We start from the raw sequence: 10278 nt of genomic DNA, 5'->3' as shown, positions 1-10278 counted from the left end.
CCTCTTCGTTTGAGTGGTAAAGGGTCGCTTTACCACTCAAACTAAGAGGTAAAGGCCCCTTGCGAGGCGGCACTTCCAGTTCTAAACATGAAGTGCTTCACGTGTGCCAACGCACGCGCGCACACACAATTACAGAGAAAAGCCTCCCGCTGAAGGAGGCACCTGGCAAGCCTATCATGCAGGCAGGAAGGCCGCTGATGCTTTGCATGCTCATTTATTGGCCCTGGAGACTACAGCAATGGGACAAGGGGCTTTGTGACAAACAGGAGAGAACAGGACATCTCTGCCATAGTTGACAACTGGGAGATTATGCGTTCAGTGATGGTTATGAGTGTAACCATCTTTGTGATGAAGAGAATGAATCCAAATATAAGCCATTTTTCATACAGGCAAATTTATAACTGCAATGTATGGTCCTTTTGAAACACGTTACACTGTTTAGACATGCTTAGAAGTGCACATTACTGACGAAGACCATGATAGCAGATATCACCCTCTCAGACAGCTTTTCGCCCCATAGAGAACATATTAAAAGTTTTATTTGTGCACAGAAATGTGGAAATTATATGGATTTTAATGGGAATGCGAATTGATGCCAGACAGACCACCCTCAGAGGTGGGATAGCCAACAGATGGCTGCCTGACAAATGGAGTTGGTGTACAGCAGGGTTGGGGAATGTCAGGCCCGGGGGCCGTATAAGGCCCGCGAAATAATTTGGTCTGGCCCTTCATGAGTCCTGGCAGATTTCTAGCTCAGAAGGATCTAAGACTGGTGATCTGCCCCCTCCCGTGGACAGGAATAGCCTGTATTCAAGGCGGATGTGAGTTTGTTTTGCTGAGAAAAGGAATCCTTTTCCCCCATGCAGAAGAGTCGTTAGCTATGGAGCTGCTAGGACCACCCAAGAAACTGTGTTAACCATTTCCCTCCCGGGCCGTGGAGAAAGGTATTTCCTCTGTACTACAAGAGGGCTGGGGGCGGAAGTGGCGACAATGGAGGGGTTAAAGGGGGCAGGGCCAGAATGCGCGGCCCGCAAATGATGTTATAAATATCCAAATGGCCCTTGGCAGAAAAAAGGTTCCCCACCCCTGGTGTACAGGGTCACATTGAAGGAGATAGTCCTTCAAATAGGGATGATAATGAGAAATTCCTGCATACACAAGTCTCTTTAAGGCAGCCTTTGTATTTAAAGTGAGATGGGGGGAAGCGCTGAAAATGGTAATAGTTGCACTATTATCTGTTACTATGAATAGCAAATGAGAAAAGAGAAAATGTTGTTTTCCTTTAGTTATTGTGAAATCAAGTTTCATAGCTGGCTGATATTATTTTTCCTGCAACCATTTCCCTATATTAGGGCAATTGTTCCAGGTCCAAATCTTTGCTTAAAATTTGCATATTAAAAATCATGTGAGGAATGCGAGCTTTTTAATGACACCATGGTTTTAAACTTTAAAGCAGACACAAACTCTATTGGATATGATTTGCTTGTTTGTTCAGGGGTTGAAAGCTATAGTTAATTCTCTCTGATGGCCAAACATAATGCCAGTTTGTATATAAAGAATCCCAAACTGACGTTAATACCATTGTTTTCAGGAGGCATGTTTAACAGGAACATGACAATAGATACGAAGTTTCTGAACTCTCATTCTATCTTCATCATTGTTAATACTAAAATAACAGGAAATCAACCCAAATACAAGCAATCTGTTACTTCTAGATTTAGTCCTGGAACTTGAACAATTGTATTCTATCCTAAAGACATGTCTGAAAATGCAGTGAGATTATTTTACTTGCTTTTGATCAGTAAGTGGGAAAACATATAGGCGTTATGGCAGACAAAATAAGTTACAATAAAGTTCTAGTGAAATCGATGAAAAAAATTAGTCCTGAATAAGCTGTCTCAATTTCAATGAGATGGATCCTCAGATTCATTCATTGACAGACTTCCTTCATCACAGGAAACCTACTTTTGGGGAAAAAAAATATCTGACTTAGGTGAATGGAATCTTTGGATCCAGCCCAAAGGGAAGGGCCCATAGCTCTGTCATAGTGCTTCTGCTTCCCATGCAGAAGGTCCAAGGTTCAATCCCCAGCATTTCCAGATGCTGCAAAAGTAGTAGATGCAGTGGGTGATGTGAAAGACTGCTACAGATACTGCCAATTAGAACAGACAGTACTGGCCTTAGTATAATGCAGATTCATGCGTGTTTATGTGATTTCCATATAAATAGGACTAAAATGCATATTATGCATATGTACTTGGAAGTAAAATCTATTAAACACAATTGAGCATTTCAAAGTGTACATATATAGGAAAGTGCTGTAACATACTTCAGGTTTTGATAGGTGCCTTGTACTATATTAACATATCAAAGTTCTAACATAGAATAATATCAGATACGTTGTCTACTGAAACTTGACTTTTCTAATAAGCCATTGTAATCTATACATCTAAAAGCAACATATGGCCCCCATCTGTGGATACCTAAATCAACAGATCAGGACCACACTAACGTAAAACATATTTTTCTGCAAGCTTGGTTTGCAGAAAAATCTGTAAAGTTAAAAAAATACTGTGGGGGTTTAAATCCCCCCCAAATTAAAAACGTTATCTGTGCACATATAGTGTCCAAATCATGTGAAGTGATGGTATCGCTTTACTCTGCTCTGGTTAGACCCCACCTAGAGTATTGTGTTCAGTTTTGGTCACCACAATTTAAGAAAGATGTAGATAAGCTGGAACGTGTCCAGAGGAGGGCAACAAAGATGGTGAGGGATCTGGAGACCAAGTCCTATGAGGAAAGGTTGAAGGAGCTGGGTGTGTTTAGCCTGAAGAGGAGAAGACTGAGAGGGGATATGATAACCATCTTCAAGTACTTGAAGAGCTGTCATATAGAGGATGGTGCCAAGTTGTTTTCTGTTGCCCCAGAGGGTTGGACCAGAACCAACAGGTTGAAATTAAATCAGAAGAGTTTCCATCTAGACATTAGGAAGAACTTTCTAACAGTTAGAGTGGTTCCTCAGTGAAACAGGCTTCCTCGGGAGGTGGTAAGTGCTCCTTCCCTGGAGGTTTTTAAGAAGAGGATAGATGGCCATCTGTCAGCAATGCTGATTCTATGACCTTAGGCAGTTCATGAGAGGGAGGGCATCTTGGCCATCTTCTGGGCATGGAGTAGGGGTCACTGGGGGTGTGTGGGGGGAGGTAGCTGTGAAATTCCTGCATTGTGCAGGGGGTTGGACTAGATGACCCTGGTGGTCCCTTCCAACTCTATGATTCTATGTGCAGGCAACACATTTACCAGTTGAACTTATGGCAGCCATCACCACAGTGATCCAGTCCAGGCCAGTCTGCCATGGCTGAGGATGCTGGGAACTGCTCTGGGCCTGGCGGCTGTGGCAGTGGATGCCAGGAATGGATCTGGGACCAGCTGCCATGGTGGAGCACTCTGGGAGCCACTCCAGGCCCAGCTGCTGCAGCGGAGCACTCTGGGGGGGCTCCAAGTCCAGATGTGGCAGCAGAGGACGCCAGGAGCGGCACTGGGTTCAGAGCAGCTCTCAGGCACTGTTGCTGTCACTGGCAGGCTTAAGGTGGGTGGTGGAGCCTGGAGCTGTGATGGGGGGTAGAGATGGGATTATCCCCCTCCATGAGTCTCGCGGGCCTCCCACTTGTATTATGGTACCAACAGATGTGAGCAAAAATGTAAGTTCACAAATCTACTACCATATAAACATATACTATACAAATATAGTATAGAAATAAAATGCACTGAGTCATTTGCAGTGCAATCTGATGCAGAGTTACTACAATATATGTACATTAATTTTAATGGGCTCAGAATAATTCTGCATAGGATTGTGATATTGGAGTGGAAAGTGATCAATCTAGTTTTTAAAAATGCATGAGAATAGGATCACACACTCCTGAATATTTCTTACAACTATATTCTGTATTCTTAAGGCCGATATTTATTATGAAACGTATTATGTATTTTATGCATATTTGATAATAATTACTATTTGCTTCCCCAAATATGGAAATTTGCCATGCTAATGCTATTTTCTCATGCCATGCTAATAAAGGTATAAATACACAAATATAGTCCACCATTCACATATTAAAAGATAAGTGCATACCATCGTCTGTATCAGTAACGTTGAAAATAAGGATGGTAGAACCTGGAGGCAGGTTTTCCATCAGAGATGTGCTGTATGAAGCCATGTTGAATACTGGTGGATTATCATTTACATCTAGTATGTTGAAATAAACCCTGTCAGATGTGAATTGTCCACCTCCATCTTCTGCCCGAACTGTAAGTATGTAATACTGCTGCACTTCATAGTCCAACATACAAGTCAGGTTGAAAACTCCAGTGACTGGATTCAGGAAAAATGTTCCATCTCCATCGTCTTCACTCACAGTGTAAGTGATTTCTCCATTCACACCTGAATCTTCATCAGTTGCTAAGATGGCTGCCACTAAAGAACCTAGAGTGTAATTAAGAAAATCATTCAGAAAGCAATATAAATTTTCTCATGGAACAGTTCCAGGATCAAACGAGTCACTTCCTTTATTGTACAATGCAGGTATTTACAATACCTACTTGTATAAAACTACTTATAATTCAGCCTTACATTTCATAGAAATACACATAAATAAATTGAAGCCCCATTAATTTGAATGGGAGACATCATAATCTCCCCCAAAATAGAAATAAGACTTAAATGTAGTCAATTTCCATAGACAATTAGTGCCCTGGACTGTTTCTTAACCATGTTCATGAATGTGTACTGTTATCCATTTATGAGGAGACTTAATGAAATAGTGAAGGAGCCCCGTGGCGCAGAGTGGTAAGCCGAGGTATTGCAGTCCAAGCTCTGCTCACGACCTGAATTCGATCCCAACGGAAGTTGGTTTCAGGTAGCCAGCTCAAGGTTGACTCAACCTTCCATCCTTCTGAGGTCGGTAAAATGAGTACCCAGCTTGCTGGGGGTAAAGGGAAGATGACTGGAGAAGGCACTGGCAAACCACCCCATAAACAAAGTCTGCCTAGAAAACGTCGGGATGTGATGTCACCCCATGGGTCAGGAATGACCCGGTGGTTGCACAGGGGACCTTTACCTTTACCTTAATGAAATAGTGAAGCTAAATTTCAATTGAGTACTGATTTACACACACACACACACACACACACACACATCACTTAATTTAGCACTTATAATGGGGTCCCCAACCTTTTTGAGCCAGCGTGCACCTTTGGAATTCGGACAGTGTGGTGGGTCCAGCCACAAAGCTGCTGCACAGATGGCTGCCAAAGGAGGCTGCTCCAGCTTACCTTCCTCGAGTTGTAATGGCACCCATCCATCACCCATCCTCGAGTTGTAATGGCAGCTGCTGCCAAAGCAACATTTTTACAAATCTGCACAGTCAATCAGATCTTCAATGGCCAATCAGAAGCCTTGTTGGGTAAAAGCCCCACCTAGCCCCGCCCACTCGGCAGATGCCAGGATAAGTGTTGGCAGGCACCATGTTGCCCACAGGTACCATGTTGGGAACCCCGACTTATCCTGCTCCCTGTCCCACTCCCCAAAGGAAAGCAGTGAATCAAGAAGAAAAAGAATAGTAATCAGTATATTTGCATCCTTTCTTAGAGCTTTTCCACAGGGATTATTTTAGTTGGTTGTGGCCCCATACTGCTTCAGTTTATCCCCTGATTTCTGCATGCATTTTTGTGTCTTTAGTTTTCACTTCATTTTGTTTTTTTTGTTTTTTTTTCCCCAGGGCTTTTTCTGTTTCTTTTGAGACCACGTTTACCCTGATCTTCTTCTGAAAGCTGATGTTGAACTGCCTTTTCCTCATGCATAATATTTCTGTTGGTGTTCTTGGTCCCACCCACTCCCAACCACCTCCAACCCATTTTTTGATGATTGGACTGTGGTGGTCAAACCACTTCCTCCCCTACCCCCAAAAGATGAGTGGTTTCTTTTTCTTTTTTTAATATCAATACATTACTAGAGTATTGTAACCATACTCTTAGGCCATTTGTGCATGGGAGGTTTCGCCATGGAGTTGCTGCTCTATAAAGGCACATTTTCCCCATCTGAATTCTCAAAATTAAAAAAATAAGTCCCATGCAGAGTTTTGAGAATTTGGATGGGGGAAATGTGCATTTAGATAGCAGCAAATCCAAGGCAAAACCACCCATGCATAAATGACCTTAGTAGATTCTCTGAATTCCCAGCTTCCATTAAAAATCTAAGAGAACACTCCTAAGCAGGTCTACTCTGAATCCTATTCAAGTCTATGGGGCTTACTCCCAGGAAAGTGTTCTTAGGATGGCACTGTTAATGTATGCAAGCCAAAAAACCTGACATGGTATAAGACCACAAGCCCATCCAGATCATTTTATCCTATGGTCTACCACATGGCAGCAGGGTTTTGTGATAAAATCCATTTAGCAGGATGATATTGATGGCTAGCTTATTCTACAGGAACAGATCTCATTTCAGGATTGCTTGGTCATCTGCGTAGGCTTCAAGCAGAACATCACTGAAGCAGTTGAACACAGGCTTCAAGTATTCAGCCTGTCATTGTGTAAGATGAAGTGGTCCAAACCTTTGGAAAACTAAAACTCTTCTAGCATATTCATATTCAAAAGTATAGAAAAGAGGAAAGCCCAGGGGAGGGAAACAAAATATAAACTGAATCCCAAATTTCCACTCTGCTTCAGTTTCACTGAAATTGAACGTCTTCACCTCTTAAATCTCATATGAATTTCAGTGAAAGACCTTTGAGGCACTTGCAGGTTTCCAAACAGCCCCCTACCTCATTGTCTCATAGATCTTAAACTCCATAATTCTAAATGTGTGTATTTTTTTTAAGAGGAGGACATGACCTCCCTTCATAACTGCTACAGACAACTATAAAATACTTCTGAAAGGCAGGAAGAACTTTTAGGAACTCATTATCTATCAACTCCACTTGCTGATTTCAAATTTCTTTTTATACTTGAAACAAAAGATTATGTATCAGAGACATTCCCAGCTGTTTTCACTCACTCTGTTTTTATGCCAATCAAAGAAAGGTTTTGACAGCTTTGCTTCCCTCTTTTCCACTTGCACAAAAAGCTTGGAAAAGAGAGTTTTGGACTAGCTATCCCAGATGTCCCATTGAAGAGTTGGACAACAATTCGCAGGGCAGGTTCCAGGTTGTAGAGAGGGTTGGCAAAAAGTTGCCCCGCAAGCCCCTTCCCAATCACAGCCCTGAAACAGATACAGAGGGCCTACAAGCAGCAAATGGTGGCTGGCTGCTTCTCTTAGTTAGCTTTGCTGTTCACTCACCAGCTTGGGGGAATGAGCAGTTACAACCACAGCCGCTACTTGCTCACCTGCCTCTCTCTTGTTTAGGGTTGCCAACCTCCAGGTACTGGCTGGAGATATCCTACTATTACAGCTGATCTCCAGGTGATAGGAATCAGTTCACCTGGAGAAAATGGCCACTTTGGCAATTGGACTCTATGGCAGTGATGGCGAACCTTTTAGAGACCGAGTGCCCAAACTGCAACCCAAAACCCACTTATTTATCGCAAAGTGCCAACACAGCTAGAAGTCCACATGGGGCTAGGGGTTGCCAGGTCCCTCTTTGCCACCTGCGGGAGGTTTTTGGGGCGGAGCCTGAGGATGGTGGGGTTTGGGGAGGGACTTCAATGCCATAGAGTCCAATTGCCAAAGCAGCCATTTTCTCCAGGGGAACTGAAATAGCAGATCTCCTGCTACTACCTGGATGTTTTCAATTATGTATTCGGCAACCCTGCATGGGAGGCCGAGCGGGGAAAGGAAAGCAGCTGGAGCATATCCCCCACCCCTTCAGTTTGGTTCTTTTTCCAACAGTTATCTTCATACGAATTTAAAAAGACTGTTATGCAGGGGGGCTGATGGTGGGGACAGCCCTCTGCACTTTCGGTTGCATGAACGAGCAGAGTGGAAACCCGAGCTAAGCGAAGGGCTTGGCTCCAGCACAAACACCAGGCGGGCCCCCGTTCGGCCCTCACCACCAACCTCCTGCACTGCAGTCACCAACCAGCCCGCCGCAGACGGCCGCCCAGGCAAGCCACTCTCGGTTCAGCCCCGTCCTGGCTCTGCCTCTTCCAGTCCTCGGCAGAAGGCTCGTCACTGTCTTCACTTCCGGAGTGCGCAGCCGGCGACTGCGGAGAAGGCACTGGGAAGGAGCCCGGTGCTTCCAGGAGGAGAAGCTGGTCCCCAGCCTCCTCAGCTGGGGGAACGAACTCAGGCAAACTCTGTGCTGGGGTGAGGGCTCGCGTGCCCACAGAGAGGGCTCTGAGTGCCAACTCTGGCACGTGTGCCATAGGTTCGCCACCACTGCTCTATGGTGTTAAAGTCCCTCCTCTCCCCAAACTCCCCCCTCCTCAGGCTCTTTCCTCAAAATCTCCAGCTATTTCCCAACCCAGAGCTGGCAACCCTACTCTTGTTGGTAGCAGTTCCTATTGCTTTCAACAGGCATCAGTGCTCAGGCAGAGAGGTGGATACAGGCATGCAGCATTCCCTACTGCCTGCCTTCTCAAGGGAGATGCCATTTCTTCAAGCTGAGGGGAGGGAACAGGGGCGGGTCCACTTCCACCACCCACAGAAAAGGCAGGCTGTTATTGCTACTGGTACGCAGTCGAAGGTACATAGTGTAGGGTCTCTCAACACCTTTAAGCCTTGGCCAGTAACGGCTCTCCTTGATGCCAACCTGGTAATCTCTGGTAATCTTCTGAAAACGGTTGCTGCTACCACTTCTTACTCCCACTAGTTTAATACACAAATTAGGGTACTGCTAATTAATTTATTATTTTTAATATGCCAGTTTGTAAGTAAGTGCCACTGACATTAATTTGTCTTGCTTCTGAGTAAACCTGGTTACGATCAGGCTGTTAAACCAATTGAAGGATCATTACTTGAATGATCATTTACTTAAATTGGATAAAATCCAAAATTTTAAAAGTGTTCAGATTAATAAAAAATGCATTGAAAATATCATAAATTGTCACAATGGTTAAAGGTCCATCAGATTAGGCATTTAAAGTAAAACAAAGTATTGATTCCTGTTTACCTGGAGTAGTATCCTCTGGTATGTCAAAAGAATACCAAGGTTTGGAGAAAGTGGGTATATGATCATTAACATCACTAATGGTAATGTTGATTCTCATATCTGAAGACTGTAAGCCATCATCAGCACGAACCAGCAGAGAATATTTGGAACGACGTTCCCTGTCCAAACGCTTGGTGGCTATCAACTCTCCTGATTCGGGATCGATATGGAAGCTGTCGTCTGCCCCACTGATGATAGTATAAGTGACTAGTGCATTTGCACCCTGAACAAGTAAAGGATAAAATGATATCAACATGTCATTCTGCCTATTCCCAAAGGCTGGTTACATGTCTAAATCAAACCTTAAATTATAAATAAAAAAGCAAGCATTTGTAAATGATCATTTTTAACATATTAAAAGAGACCAAAGTAAGTTATAGAATGTAAAGAGCTAAGATTGTTATATTTCACTCAAGCCCCAGTACTGATTGCTAAGAAGTACTTCTATAAAAGCATTGATTTATGGTGTTTTAGTTACTGCTGAATTTAACTGATAAGTACTAATGAAAGATCCATTAGTTCTGGTCTGTTATTATTTCACAACTCCAGTGTGAATAGAGCAGTTAGAGTGCAGCATTAGGACCAGGGATTCAAATCTCCACTCTGCCATGAAACTCACTGAAACTACTGAAATCTTTTATTGTAACTTACATCATAGGGTTGTTGTGAGGATTTGGGGGGGATGTCAGGAGGTGGAGGCAATGTAGTGTAGGTAGAATAATCTTTCAAACCAAAAACAGTTCATGGGCAGTCCATTAAAATACATGGAGCCCAGCAACAGGGAACTGAGAAGACAGGAATCTAAACCTCAATTTAGCAAGAAGAACAATATGCTAGGATGTTACTTAAAAAACCAAGAGTAATCCTAACTCACCCCGCCCATAAATTTCTAATGTGTTTTGGTTCATCCAACCATTTCTCAAGGATAATTAAAAGCTGCAAAGCACACAGTAAAATTACATAAGCATTCATGTCAACTAAAAATTTATGCATGTCAGAGATTTATAGCTACCCTCTAAAGCACATCCTCCTCTTGGGTCTGCAAGGGTTCCTGGCAGAGAGTGTAAATAAATATTACAACTGCTTTGGGCAAGGGAATGCAAGGAAGGAAGACTGCTCCTGAATCTCCCTA

At 43.3% G+C, this 10278-nt stretch overlaps 1 protein-coding gene across 1 annotated transcript in view; it reads right to left on the bottom strand.

The window, feature by feature from the left end:
- Positions 1-10278, bottom strand: part of FAT4 (FAT atypical cadherin 4) — a 133231-nt gene that overhangs the window by 54986 nt on the left and 67967 nt on the right. The window contains exons 3-4 of the mRNA XM_056855939.1: positions 9108-9369; positions 4133-4483 (exon numbers count right to left, since the gene is read on the bottom strand). Of these exons, the coding sequence (XP_056711917.1) occupies positions 4133-4483; positions 9108-9369 (613 nt within the window). The remainder of the gene's footprint in view (positions 1-4132; positions 4484-9107; positions 9370-10278) is intronic.

This window comes from Euleptes europaea, chromosome 9 (assembly GCF_029931775.1).
Source record: "Euleptes europaea isolate rEulEur1 chromosome 9, rEulEur1.hap1, whole genome shotgun sequence".
NCBI lineage: Eukaryota > Metazoa > Chordata > Lepidosauria > Squamata > Sphaerodactylidae > Euleptes > Euleptes europaea.
The sequence above is the reverse complement of the archived record's forward strand: the minus strand, read 5'-3'. Positions and strand labels throughout refer to the sequence as shown.